We start from the raw sequence: 14,774 nt of genomic DNA, 5'->3' as shown, positions 1-14,774 counted from the left end.
ATGCTTGCCTTGAGGCAGCCAGTACTTCTGCCTCAAGGAAGGCGATGACAGTGGACAGCCTGATAGCCTGCCACCAGCCAGGTCATGGTGAACCCATGTGCAAAAAGTAATGTGCTGTACGAGGCTACAAGCTGTCATTTCTCACCCTGAAAATCCATCCATCCATCCATTTTCCGAACCGCTTGATCCTCACTAGGGTCGCGGGGGGGGGGTGCTGGAGCCTATCCCAGCTGTCTTCGGGCGGTAGGCGGGGGACACCCTGAATCGGTTGCCAGCCAATCGCAGGGCACACAGAGACGAACAACCATCCACGCTCACATTCACACCTAGGGACAATTTAGAGCGTTCAATCAGCCTGCCATGCATGTTTTTGGAATGTGGGAGGAAACCGGAGTACCCGGAGAAAACCCACGCAGGCCCGGGGAGAACATGCAAACTCCACACAGGGAGGCCGGAGCTGGAATTGAACCCGGTACCTCTGCACTGTGAAGTCGACGAGCTAACCACTGGACTACTGGGCCGCCCTACCCTGAAAATGGAGGATTTAATTTCCAAACTAAGAAATTTTCAAAGTTGGACTTTCAAACCAAGCAGTAAATTATAATAAATACTGGGAGCCCGACGCCAGAACCACCAGGTTTGCTTCAAACGACGGGAGTCGGGAAAAGACGGTAAGCTACTTGTTCCTTTCAAACGCAATGGTTTACACGTCAATACTGGCTTTGTGGCTGTGCTATGAAAAAAAAAGTATTTTCTGCTTTCCCCCCCCCTTTTCTTCTCAACGAGTGAGATTGTGTGGACCCATATGGGATTTTGTGACATTAAAACCTTGACAAACATGAACGATTGAACTGACAGGCCGTATGTGTTCCGTGTTAGGAATGGTTCTTTTTTTTTCCCCACCCACCAATGAGTCTTCCTCCTGATTGCGTTTCGTCATTGGGGTGACTCGTTCGTCTTGTATTTGCTGACAAAATTGTCAATCAATTTAGTTAGCGTATCGATGACTGACTTTTATTTTTGTTTTCATTTAAAAAAAAACAGTGTGATGAAAAGAATGACGAACATTTTTAGTCAACAAAATTAACACTGGATCTTTTTTCTTTTTAAACTTCAAGACCTCCCCCCAAACTAGCAAACTTGGGCTTATATTAAATATTTAGCTTTTGTTTCTACCATGTTGCTGACCAGTGTGAAATCAATTGAAACAATTTAAGCTTTGGAAAGCAACATTCAAAAATTCAATTTTGACCTGATTTGAGACATGTTTTATTGCAGCTCATAATTGTAATAAGGCTAATCTTTTTCAGCTTCATATTTTTCTACCCCACTCTGGTGAAGGAGTGCCTCACCAGTCTCGAATCTCACCGCATGTTCATCAACAGGCTACTTTGAAGGAGTGTGTGTTTTTGCATTCACTTTTTAATAAATCCAATCAAAGCAATTTAATTACAATAATATGCTTATGATTCCAATCGTGCAGTATGATGTGTCTCCTTCGAGGGGCACTACACCTTAGTATAGCCTCTAGAGCAGGGGTGCCCAACCTTTTTTGATCAAAGATCTCATTTTCGATCAACCAACCCGTTACCGCACACCCACGCACGTACACACACTTGGTCTGATGAGCAACCACCATAACGGCCCCTAGAGTGAACGAAATCGAAAAATAAAGTAGACACCAAAGTTTGTGAAAGTTTGTGAAAAGCAAATCCCTGCCAACCTTTGTCGAGACCTGAGGCATGGAACGCACTTTTGCAGCATGTTAACGATCGTAGCTCACGTGTACCGTTTTAAAATGCTTCTACGATCGTAGCTCACGTGTACTATATAAAATGCTTCTCCCGGCACTCCAGATTGCCATTCTTTGCCAGTGCCCTTGGTGAATTGTACATGAAACAAACTCATGAAGAAAAGATATAGAGCAACAGTTCTGATCGCAAGCTGCAATTGCAGACTGCTGACCACTATCAACTTCCGGTGATGCAGGGCACACGCCATCGTAGGTTAAAGGTGACCTACTTTGTTATTTTGTTTTTTTTTTAAATACTTTTTGTGAAAGTGACATTAATAAGGGTGCAATGAGGACTAACACAAAACTATATCATATATAACACGCACACAAACACACAAATGTTTTGGGTCCCCTCCCCGACCCCCCCAGAACCCCTCGAAATCTACTTGGGACCAGTCCGCGAGCTCCCGGTCGATCACGATGGACGTATTGGGCACCCCTGCTATAGAGTGCAGAGTCCAAAAGAGACTCAAGTCTACAGGAGAATGCATGCACTGACAGATTAGTCAGCATCATGTCCTGCTGTCTGCCCACTGTCTCCACCCAAAGTGCGTACATTTCATAAGTCTGCGTAAGTGGCCCACTTAAGTGAATGGGAAAACCCGCGCTGCAAAAAAAGCGTGCAGCGGCGCACCTTTTCTGACTTGAGCCCCTGGGAGAATATGCCCCAATGTGAATACTGGGCATACAGCCATATGAAAATGGTTAACCTTTAAAAAGAGGTCAACACAACGAAAAGTCAAATAAACACATTGGTCAACATAGAGACTGCATAAACACTTTGACAACATGTGCAAAGTATTTTGTGAACACGTGCAATGAATCTCTCCTCACATCAAGCATGCAAATACACAAAAATGTCTCCCTTATTCTTTGAAAATGTGTGTAGTGCATCAAATTTTGGTGAACACACACGACAATAAACTTGAGGGGGGTCAAAACAGCTGTGACATCAAACCTGTTGTCAGGACAATTATTCTCATATAAGTATCAAAACAGCATCTGAAAAAATAAACAGCATATTGCCAAACTAGTATTCCTTCTCATCATCTATTTATTTTTGCTTGGTCACACTTTTTTTCTGCATTTCAGTGGGCGGCGTTCTTTTTTTCTTTTTACTTAAGTGTTGAGGCACTGTGGCAATACATTAAATTGCTTCTGTGGATGTTAATCAGCACGCTATTTTATCAGTTACAAAAACTCGAGTGGGTTTGATGACATAATCCCATTTATTTTGCTGGGCCGTGGAAGGTCAAGAATCTGAGGGTGGATCTCAATTCTCTTCCTAGCTTGCTTGGACCTCCTCTATAAAGAACATCAGCAAGTCAGCAAAGGGGAAAATGAGATGATCCCGAAAGGTCTGCCGCTACCCGCAGGATGCGTGGGGCAGGGTTTTCAAGTTGAGAGCACAGGGCAGTGTTTGACTTTGCAAATTGGTAATCACCCAATGGTTGGTAAGGGAGGGTGGAAAGAGGAAGAGAGGTAGGCCAAAGAAGACGTGGAGACAGACTGCCAAAGAAGACCTCAGTGAGATGGGTGTCAGCTGGCATGGAGCAAGAAGGGTCGCCAGTGACCGGAACAAATGGAGGAGGCTCGTCGCCCAATGTTCCAAATAGGAGCGGGCGGAACTAACTAAACTAACAATGGTTGGTGCACACCAGGAGCAATATTTTTTTTTTAAATAAAATGATTCCATAAGTTTACTTTATTATTATTTATTCTCTGATGGTTAGCATCAGGTTCAACAATGACATGATGTGGTCCCCAAAGTTCAAACATGGACAATGGAATTTAAAACAATAAATAAAATGGGATACAGTCACAGTGACCATGAACAGAATAAGTGGTATAGAACACAAATGGCTGAAATAACAAACACAGGTTTGTTTTTAATAATTCCCAATGCTAATTTGTACTTTGAATACTGCAACAGTCAACCGTACCAAGGGAACTAAACTGTGTCATCATACAATAGTTTAATGTAAGATATAAATCTTACACATTTGTGTCTCTTTCAACTTAACTGGTTGAGGCCAATGAGCAACCACAATGCCTCAGCAACCCATGTGGGCCCTGCTGCCTTGGACAGAGTGGGTGTAATGGAGAGCTGACGGATCACGCCACATGTTCAATCAGTGACTGAGCTTCTCCAACCGTGCTCTCATTGTTTCAGTCCAGAGAGAATTTTCAAGGAGATGATGGAAACTTTTTTACTCCATTTAAAAAGAGGGCAACACTTCCTTTCCCAGAACAATTTATCTCTCTTCTTGACAAGACAACCTGCTATATTTACCCAACTAAAATCACAGATGATATACTTCCAGTTGCACAACTCTCGAGCTCTGTGCCACATGCTCCTGTCAATCATGCTAGGTCGAACAAAACAGCCGTTAGCCAGACAGAGAGCAATAGAACAGAAACAACACAGCAGAGACCTGGCCTGGCCGAGAAATCTTGAGGGAACCAATTCGTATTTCCCTCCCTGTTTGCCTTTTTGTGTTAGTAAGCGCAGATGCACACGCTTGACTGAATGGAATTACAGAGCTTTCATAATGCAGGCAGCTGGGGCAATATGAAAACCCCGGAACAGCAACCAAACAGCCCACCCACAAGTTTTTCAAATGAAATATGTGCTTCTGAAGGGCAAACGGATAGAAAGATATATTGTGTTATTCTGGTGAAAAAGGAAAAGGAAAAAAATCAAATCAGTATGTACGGCACAGATCACATCCCTGTTGAAGTTATTTGACCTTCTTTTGTCTTTCAACGGGGTATGAATGTAACATAAGAGACAAACTGCACATGGGAATTGGGTTTAAGGGTCCTTGACATGGACTCATTATTTAAACTGTCTCCCTTGACAAGTTGGTTTAGTTATGATAAAAATCAGGTCAAATAGAAAAGGCATGTTTTTTATTTTTTTATTCATGGCAAGAGGTAATGGGCTTGAGGGGCGGGGGTGGGGGGAATGGGCTTAAACCAACTTGGTAAATTTCTGAGCCAGCAGTGCCTGTCCATCTAACAACGGCTGAGGAATTCCCCGGAGACAGACAACACCAGCGTGGGTTAAAGCTGCACAAGCATCGTGTAATGACTGTCCAATGGCCTTCCACTGTTGCAACTGGAGACGAAGGACTATGAAAGCTGCCAGGTCTCATTGCAAAGACATGACAACATGCAGTATTGTCCAAGCCAGCGCAAGTCTGCCAGACAGCACTGTGCAGCATATAAAAACCCAAACTCATTAAATCATGCCACTTCAAGTGGTAGAAAAGATAACCAGTACAGTTGACTGCCAGACAATTTGCACAGAACTTTGCATGGAAAGATGCATCAAAGTCTTCAGGCTGGCGCACATTGACCGAACCCTACAGAACTCTCGTGCAGTGTGCGAGATGAGGCAACTACTTTTTCAGGAGTGGCTGAGACTCAGCCAATGGTTTTGAGGTGATTCAAAAATCGCAGTTATGCAATGTGGCAACGTCATAGATTACAACCAATCAGAATGCAGACGTGGGCATTCCTTATCCTGACACTCCCTGACTGATCCTGGGTTCATGTTCTGCGAGCATGCTTGTGACTACTGTTAGCATGAGGAAGAGCCCAATCAGGCTACACTAGTATTGCAATTCTTGTGAAAACGTAAAAGACTGAGACACACCACTAACTGAGAAGTAGATAACCTTGTATTTCCAATTAACTACTGGAATAAAATTAATTTGACAGGTAACAAGGCCCGTCTACGACAAGTTTTCAGTGCATGACGGCCCTCCAACCTGCATTGCATCGGTATCACAAGCACAAACCTTTTATTTGGCTGAGTATTTCCTTCAGCTGGCCAAAGCTGTTCAACAACGGATCCTGTTCTTCATCCTGAAAACCAAAGAAGAGGAGGGGGCGGGGGTGCAAAATCTCAATATTTCATTTGGAAATTATCTCTAATAAAAAGAAAAGAATATCAAAAAAGAATAAAATTAATACTTTTACTATTTAAAAATTCTTCAATGCAACAAATGTGATGATGCTGTAATAGCCTTTTTGTTGAATACGGGTACACTGAAGCAATGTTCAAATATTACTTTTAGGGGTGCACTGAATGATTACAGGGATACTAAATTAATTTTGCAATTTTCAGCAATAATAAAATCATATTTTGTCTGTAATTATTTGATAATTTCATTCTTTTTGCATGTACAATTTACACATTTTGACATTTGCAGGGCTGTGAAATGAGGAAGAGAAAATCCGAGGAAAGTCAAGGTGGGGTTCTGGGGGGCACAGCCTCACAGTATAAGCGGGCCACAGACACCAAGCAATTTAAGACGTAATATGGTATATACTGAGCATTTCCTGGAAGAAAATAATTGATAATTGGTCTCAATAATATATATATATATATATATATATATATATATATTTTTTTTTTTAATTGAGTTCGCAAGTTCTAGAGCGTTTTCTAGTTGGGCTCCAGTGCTAAAGCACAATATTGCGTCAAATGTTGCCCACTCTGTACCCATTGCAGCCTGGTCATCCTGGAAGGGGGATTTATGCCACCTTCTCAAAGTTTCTCATTTTTTCCGTGATGTTTTTATTTTTAGTTTTTCCCTTGCCCTCTTGGGGGTTGGTTATGCTCAGGGGATGTCATTAATATTTAGCACGTATGGGCATGTGAAGCCCATGGGACCGTTCGTGATTCAGGGCAATACAAGTAAATGTGACTTGACTCATTCCATAACTCCACCAATATCTGATAGGTTTAGATCATGTACTGTAGGTAGCTGAGCAATAAGAAGATACAACATAAGAGATCGTTAATTGGACAAGAGTTAAAACTTTCAGCTCTGAGATGGTGAGACTTTCTTTATATTCAGTAAGTGTACTAATTACTGTGAAATGTGAATAGAATGATATAGCTATGATATGAAAAAAAGTGTTGTTCAATTACCAAGGGAGTATGGGTGTTCCATCTCGAGTTCCTCTTGATAGCACCAACAACAGCAGAAATTTCACCCTGGACAATGTAGATACTTTTGTCCACCATGATGAGTTCTGAGGGAAAAATTAAAAGTGTGAATTACTCATTACAAATTAAGTCAACAATACTTGTTATACAAGGGTAGCTAGTTAATGTGTATTTGGGTGATAGGCATTCACAAGAAAGACTTGTGAATTTATATTTAGATATACTGCACTGGTCCGGTCATCGCAAGTGAGAGACCAGCAAAGTCGATGCATAATAAATCCATTTGTAGATTTTTGCAAATGAACAGTACAATCAAGTCAGATGGAAATAATTGAAGGTCAAGTTGTAGAGTACATCTAGAGTACATCAAATTGAGCCACATAAGTTTCATATTCCTAAAAAAAGGGGGGCAGCCAAGAAGAGGGCTGAGCCGTGTCCACCTGGCCATCAGCTTTCAGGTTACAATCCGTACAAAGACTTAACTGGACAAAAAGAGACGTAATGAAGATAATGCTCCCAGCTGGGCAGGGCAAAATACAGCAACGAGACTTCAGCAGGGGTCATTCCACTGGGCAAGGTGGTGGCACTGATTGGCCCCCTGATGGACAGCCCCAACTGGCTGCCTGGCTGGAACTCCCCCCCATAAGAACCACACATAGGATTTTCAATCACAATAAACAATCATTCACAGTATTTGAGCTCCTGTGTTAAAGACTTTTAATCCAAGTGTGACAGATGCTAAATTATTTTCCTATGATTTTGCTCACGCGAACTGTTAAGGTTGCCATTGTACAACATAAAACCGATGCAACGAGGGGACACATCAGGAAAGATACTTTACAAGATTATGGTAAAACCAACAAAAGGAGGAAAAAAAAGCATCCAAGACCTGACACACATTGGAGGAAAAATCCCGCCTCACGGTTCTTGCAGTCAAACGTTAGGAGAGGTGTTTTTGATTGATGGACTTTTGTTTTGTATTTGGTCAACGATTAAGCCAATCGTACTCGTAAATAGTGTTCCTACTGTGACCAAAGGAAAACTGTGTTACAAAGTCACACCACGGCACATGGAACAACCAATAAATCAGATGAGCAAACAAAGAAAGCAGCAACTTCACCTCATGCCGCAGGGCCACACAGGGCCGAGAACAAACAGAACGCCACTGCGGTAACCACAAATAAAGCCGTCACAGCCACAGAAGGGCGAAAAACAAATTGGCGGCTCCAAGCAACACCGTCACAAGGCTCCCAGCGATCGGAACCCAGAAGAAGAAAAACAATGACTTTGAACCATAGGGAAAGCGGAACCTTGAGGCATGCAAGCCAACGCGGTAGGGCTGTGCGAGATGGCTAAAATGTAATTTCTCAATATTTTTTCCAGATGTATCGATAACGATACAAAAACGATAGTATTACGGGTTCAGTGAGAACTAGTCATGCTTTTAAAAAAGGTCCAAAAGAATGTGGAAAGTATTGTATTTTCCACATTATGAATCACAGTTTTTTTTTCATAGTTTGGCCGGAGTGTGATTTGTACTCTGGAGCAATTTCTGCGTGAAATTATTAACACAATATTGTATCATTTCACATGTCATTTTCACATTAAAACGCAAGAGGGCGCTCTAGGCAGAGTCTGACATAAGTGACGAAGAAGAGGAGGCACCCCATCTTTTACCTACGCAGTTGGCAGAATTGTTTAAAAGTGACACAGAGGATGAAGTTTTCATTGGATTTGGTCAACTTGTGAGCATGTTCTTTATGCTATAGTTATCTCAATATCTCTGAATATGTTACATGAACATACCAGGCACATTCTCAGTTTGTTGTTTATGCGTCATGTAACATTAGCATATCATACACTTATTCAGCCTCTTGTTCTCTATTTTTATTTTTACTTGCCTTTCAAGATGACATGTCCATTCTTGGTGTTGGATTTTATCAAATAAATTACCCCCAAAAAATGTAATTTATAATCCAGTGCGATTTATGTTTTTTTTCTTCTTTAACGCGCATGCAGGATATGCATTTTATGGCTGATGCGATTTATACTTCGGAGTGATTTATAATCTGAGAAAATATGGTATATATTTTTGGAGAACTTACTGACAGCCATCAAGTTTAACAAAGTCAGCAATAAATTAAAAAGAATTACATCCACATTGTACTGCAATAGTGTTTGGATGCAACATAATTTTATGCTAAAATACAAGTGTTTTTGTGCATGCCTGTGTAAACTCCATCAACGTCTGTGTTGTTATGTAACCGTTTGTCCGTGCATGAACGTAGGAAGAATAAGGATAGAATGTGGATGGATGTGTTGTCTGGCTTGAAAAAAAGTGAATCAGTCACACCCGCACAACTATGGCGATTTGATGTGGAAACTTCGAGCGGTATGAACTATGCCTGGGTCACATATTTGAGACTCCGAATAAACATGTTAGATTGTATGACTTTTTATTAATCCCTAAAAAGATAATGGCAGTCAACAAATATGTACATTTGCCGAACTAAGTAAGACATAGCTTGAAACTTGAAACAATTTTAGAGCGAATCACCAACTTTTCAGAAACAATGAATCTGTCAAATATCTGAAACAAATTTCTTTGAAAAACAATTTATTCAAATCACTCATTTAAATAATACAAAAACAGACCATTACTTCAAATTGACACTGCAGAAAATGCACAAACATATTACGACTGAGATCTGCATTGTGCAGTGTTCAGGAAAGTGGGAGGGGACGATACACTGCATGCAGCAGGCTGGTCTCTGGTGAGCTGCAGTACAAGCTCAGGGTGATTGTTTTTTTGTGATCGGCAATGAAAGGCATCGATTGACATATGCCGATCACGGACATTTCTACGGAAATAGGCCAATTACGATCAGACCAATATTAGTAAACGGTAATTACAACTAACTACTGCCGTGACTTTTTCCTGAATGCAGTGAAATGAGGTGTTAATTTGTGGTGGAGTTTATATCATCAAGTGGACGATGCATCAGGCAATTATTTGGGGCATGTCTATTCATGCCAAGGGCGCCATTTGTGGACATTTGTGGGAAGTGAATGCAGCTAGGGTTTCCCTACCTCGTGAAATTAGCAAATTCAGATGCCATTAATTCTCAAACTTTGGTTATTTTGGTATGAGGTTTTCAGCCGCGGGACTGTCACGAGGCTTTGACTACTGGTCCCTTTTTTAGCATTTAAATTCATCAAGTGATGTTACGTTGTTACAGGAAGTTTTGGAACATATACTTGGAATCAAGATTTAACTGTTCAACAGGCTTGTCTGCATTTTGTATTTTTGGGTGTCTAAAATTAATATGAATAATGACAGGTAAAGAAAACAGGTGTGCACAAGTGATCAATTCAAAGCCATCCCTATTTCGAAAAATATTGGTCGGACAAGATAGAAAATATGTCTTCCTCATCAATACCAAAAACCAATATGGATTATGAGAAACAGATCCCAAATCCTGGGCTGTTCATATTTGAAGAATACGTCTAAAAAAATTGCTGGATTAACCTTTTACTTGTGTCATGGAAGCCCTTCCAGATAATACAAAAAGCAGGATTATGTCTACGCATTTTAGTGCTGAGTAGGTGGAACCACATTCTTTTACATTAATGATAAGCAGTTATAAAACATACGCAGGGAAAGATATGATGCAGGAACGGTGACGATGATGGACCTGCAGCATATTCTGAGAACATCGACCAGAGCTCAGTGGCCTACATCAAGTTTCCGTTTGCCTGCAATGTACTTTAATTTCAACACCAGGTGCCACTGCTCCTAAAAGCAAATAAATAAACTAAAGAAAGAAAGAAAGAACGAAAGATAGGGTGCCACAGTGGTCAAATGGTTAGCACGTTGGCCTCACAGTGCACAGGTGCAGGGTTCGATACAGACTCCATCCTTTCTCTGCGGAGTATGCATGTTCTCCCTGTGCCTGCGTGGGGTTTTTTCCAGGTACTCACTCCGATTTTCCTACCACGTTACAAAACTAGACTAATTGGACACTACCTAGGTATGATTGTGAGCACGGATGGTTATTTGTTTATATGTGCCCTGTGATTGGCTGGCAACCAGTTCAGGGTGTACCCAGCCTACTGCCCCAAGTCAGTTGGGAGAGATTCCAACATGCCTGGCTGTGAACCTCGTGAGGAGGCGCTCTTCGGATAACGGAAGGATGAATGGATAAATAAATAAAAATGAAGAGTAGTGCCATATCTTTCCAACTGTAAGTCACACTTCAGAGTTTGGCTGCCCCTGTATACAAAGAAGCGACTTGTGTATTTAGTCAAATGAGAGTTCAAACTCCCTCTTCCCGAATTGTGTTGACGGAAGCGAAAGAGTTCCAGTTGAATCTGTAACTTCCGCTTTCAACGACGGAAACATTTTTCTTTTTCATTTAAAATGGCTTTCCTGAACTACAATACCATGGTGCATTGTGCCAAATGTAGAATTCTTGTCAGTTATTATGTCTTTTAGTGCTGGAAACAATATATCCTTGTTGGAGTGGATTCCACATCATAAACTATGGAGCTAGCTCAAGGAGACCACATTAGTTGCCAATACTACAAGAACAATTTCGATTTTTTCTTTACTTCGACTTTCTTTTGGTGGCTGGTAAATACTTTTAATGCATTACCGCCACCTTCTTTATGATTCAGCATCCACCACAACAACAATTTTCTATTTCCAGAACATTTTTTTTCCCCGAAAGCATTTCAATAACCGTAAATTACACATGGATTTTCGCTGCTCGGCCCAGTCCCCTATTACCTTTGAATAGCAGCGGATGACTCTACACAATTTAAAAATTATGTAATTGTGCACAATTGCATTAATAGAATTACATTCCCTGTGTTTGGTGTTTGAATTGTAACACCCGATACATACATATTGAATCATCTTTTATTGGAGACATGTACACCTTAAATAATTGTGTATCGTCATTTCATGCACCTTACTGGCACGAAGAAGTAAAGGTATGCACAGCCGAAACAGTAGGTATTTAGTTTAATTCATTATTTTTGAAGCAATTTTCATTTTAAATTATATTGTTCTATTTGTTTCTAGATGGCCCGGTGATTGAGTGGCTAACGCGTCAACCTCACAGTGCAGATGTCGTGGGTTTCATCCTGGCTCCGGCCTTCCTGTGGGGAGTTTGCATGTTCTCCCCGTGCCTGTGTGGGTTTTCTCCGGGTACTGCAGTTTCCTCCCACATTTAAAAAAAAAACATGTATGGCAGGCTGATTGAACACTCAAAACTGTCCCTAGGTGTGTGTGTGTGTGTGTGTGTGTGTGTGTGTGTGTGTGTGTGTGTGTGTGTGTGTGTGTGTGTGTGTGCCAGTCCTACCTTATTATATACAAAAAGTAGGACAATCATGGTAAATGGCATGCAGATTGATACTCGTAAAACCAAAATTTGCATCATCTCAAGGTTAACCAACTTGAGCTGAAAATAAAAATAAATTAATTAATGAATAAATAAATAAAACGATGCACTTGTAAATAGCCCACAGGGACACTCGTGTCAGACCGGTTCTGGTTTAAAACTGAGCTAACCGCAGACGTGCAGCCTTCCAAAGACACTCATTGAGCCATAGTTTGATTACTCAGTTCACATTATATAGGTTAAACCTCAAAGCAACAAAGTAGCAAAATTGCTCCAAGTAACATTTACAGTATGCATAATCCATTTTAAGATACAATCTTTTTAAAAGGTGGCATCAAAACTGAATATTTAATAGGGGGGAAAAACTCGCCTACGGGGTTAAAATTCCCTTTAAGGAAAAAAATAAGTTTTAAAATCCATCCACTTATTTCACCAGAGCATCTTCACGTTTCAAGGTTTGCTCTAATTTCTAACAAGACCATTTGCTCTCAACGGGTGCGAAAGCTAGTTACGTTGTCACCAGTGAGTAAAGTTGTGTTGAGGAAAATTTAAAGCTACCTGGAGGAAAACCAACCGAAATGACAGGTGTAGTTAGCAACCAAGCTCAGCTAGCATGTAAAGTCGCTGAGGTGGCTATGTATTCATCATTTACGTAGCCTGCAAACAACACTTGTGTGTAAGCTTAATGCTTGCGACAAAACGGTCTATCACAAAGGTTCACCAGAAATGAAATAAGCATTACCTCTGTGAGTGATCCTTCTCCTTCGAAGATGGAGTTCCGTAGAAGCAACTGACGAACTAGCTATGAGAAAGCTAGCAGCTAGCCGGCCAACAGTGAGTGGAGAAGATCAGTATTGTAGTTCAGTTCACCACTACATAGAGATAAACTACAATTTTAAGACATTCCACAGCACGATGGCATACATTTTCTACGCACCACTGATTCATTCGATCAACAGTAAATGACGAACCATTAGGAAAACTCAATCACCCTGCAGTGGCTGTCAGTCTGGTCTTGGTAAACACAGTGACGTGGAAAAAGCAATGCGCTCTCAACCGCGCTTGATAACAGCATTTTGATTGACAGTTTTGTGGTAAAGTTGAGAAGCGGAACTATAAGGAAAATAAGAAGGAAAATTTGAAATCCAAATTGAGACTTTGGATTTTGTTTTGTAACCCCCACTGATCTGTTCAAGTTCATTAAATAAAAATAAAAAATAAAGAATATTAACAATAATATCGTAAAATAGAGGCGGGACAAAGACAGCTCCTCGCTCGATGCGATGGTGTACGGCGGAAATGACGTTCACTTCTCCAATGATTACGTTTTCATTGGGAGCGTGACTGTACTGTGCTGCATAACTCAACATTTGCCCTTGCAATTACACAATTTCAATGTTTACTGACTCAAATGATAAATGCACCTTTTGTGGAATTACATCAGAGACAATTACTGTGGAGACGAATGAAAAGCTTACACCAATTCAAATCTCCAGTCTATTTATCCTTCAATATATGATCATACATGAAAGGGGAAAAAAAACAACATAAACAAAAATTGACAGGGGTATAATTTATTTCTATTTTCCTCAGTGGTAGCAGTAAGTGCCCAGTAGGAAAACTTCCTGTAATATGAGGCGCACCAATTAATCAACAATTAATTGATTATCAAATGAATAAACATATACTTTTGATAATCAATTAATTACTTTGTGATCTTGTTCAACTAAAAAATGTCAAAATCCTTGGAATTTCAGTCGATTGACATTAAATATTCTCAGATTTCTGTCGCCCTCCAAGAAAGCAGACTATATTTTGTGTTTAATCAATGTAAGACATATGCCAAAGCCTGCTATAACTTTTGCAAAAAAGATCAACATTTTTGCTCATTTTCTGACATGTCGAACTGAACTACAGTAACTTTTATGTTGCTCGTATTGATGGGACGGACATACCTTTGATGGTACGATGGATAGCGCGAGGAAAAAATTGCAATACATCTGGCAGTGCAACCCCAAACACAACAAGTGTTCGTCATTGCTTCCAGTTCAGGTCAGCAATAGTCAATACTTTTTGCCCCAAAATTCTAAAACAATATCTTTGAATATCATTAGTGTAATTACCCATCAATCCGGTGTATGAAGCGTTTCATCCTCACGAGGGTCATAAGTGTGCTGGAGCCTTTCCCAGATTCGTTCGGGCAGTAGCCAGGGTACACCCTGAACTGGTTGCCAGCCAATCACAGGGCACATATGGAACTACAGCCATTCACACTCACAATCACACTTAGGGATAATTCAGAGTATTCTATTAACCTGCCATGCATGTTTTTGGAATGTTGAGGAAACCGAAGTACCCGGAGAAAACCCATGCAGGCACAGTGAGAGCGTGTAAACACCACACAGGAAGGCCGCGGCTGGAATCAAACCCTGCACCTCTGTACTGTGAGCCAGACCTGCTAACCATTTGATCACTGTGCCGCCATTTGCACAATTAATTGTCCCTAATTTTTTCACATGCGTTCTGCAAGCAGAAAAAGGAAGTTGGAATGTAAGAACACTTGACCTTTGGCATTGATTCTAATTTGGTTTTAATTTTAATTGGCCTTTAC

General features: G+C 40.7%; 1 protein-coding gene across 3 annotated transcripts in view; it reads right to left on the bottom strand.

Annotated features, from left to right (window-relative positions):
• gbf1 (golgi brefeldin A resistant guanine nucleotide exchange factor 1) overlaps positions 1–13,187 on the bottom strand; it is a 101,303-nt gene extending 88,116 nt beyond the window's left edge. Inside the window, exons 1-4 of one of the 3 annotated variants that reach the window (XM_086121493.1) lie at positions 13,135–13,187; positions 12,906–13,035; positions 6,741–6,844; positions 5,602–5,668 (exon numbers count right to left, since the gene is read on the bottom strand). In XM_086121493.1, coding sequence (XP_085977619.1) covers positions 5,602–5,668; positions 6,741–6,836 — 163 coding nt within the window. In that variant the 5' untranslated portion in view covers positions 6,837–6,844; positions 12,906–13,035; positions 13,135–13,187. Of the gene's footprint in view, positions 1–5,601; positions 5,669–6,740; positions 6,845–12,905 lie in introns of all 3 variants that reach the window. The other 2 variants (XM_086121494.1, XM_086121495.1) reach the window with 2 other exon arrangements.
• Positions 13,188–14,774: the final 1,587 nt, after the last annotated feature.

The sequence above is a fragment of the Hippocampus guttulatus genome, chromosome 10 (genome assembly GCF_054856545.1).
Source record: "Hippocampus guttulatus isolate MCC_2025c chromosome 10, RoL_Hgut_1.0, whole genome shotgun sequence".
NCBI classification, from domain to species: domain Eukaryota; kingdom Metazoa; phylum Chordata; class Actinopteri; order Syngnathiformes; family Syngnathidae; genus Hippocampus; species Hippocampus guttulatus.
Note: the sequence above shows the minus strand (reverse complement) of the source record. Positions and strands in the feature narration are given on the sequence as shown.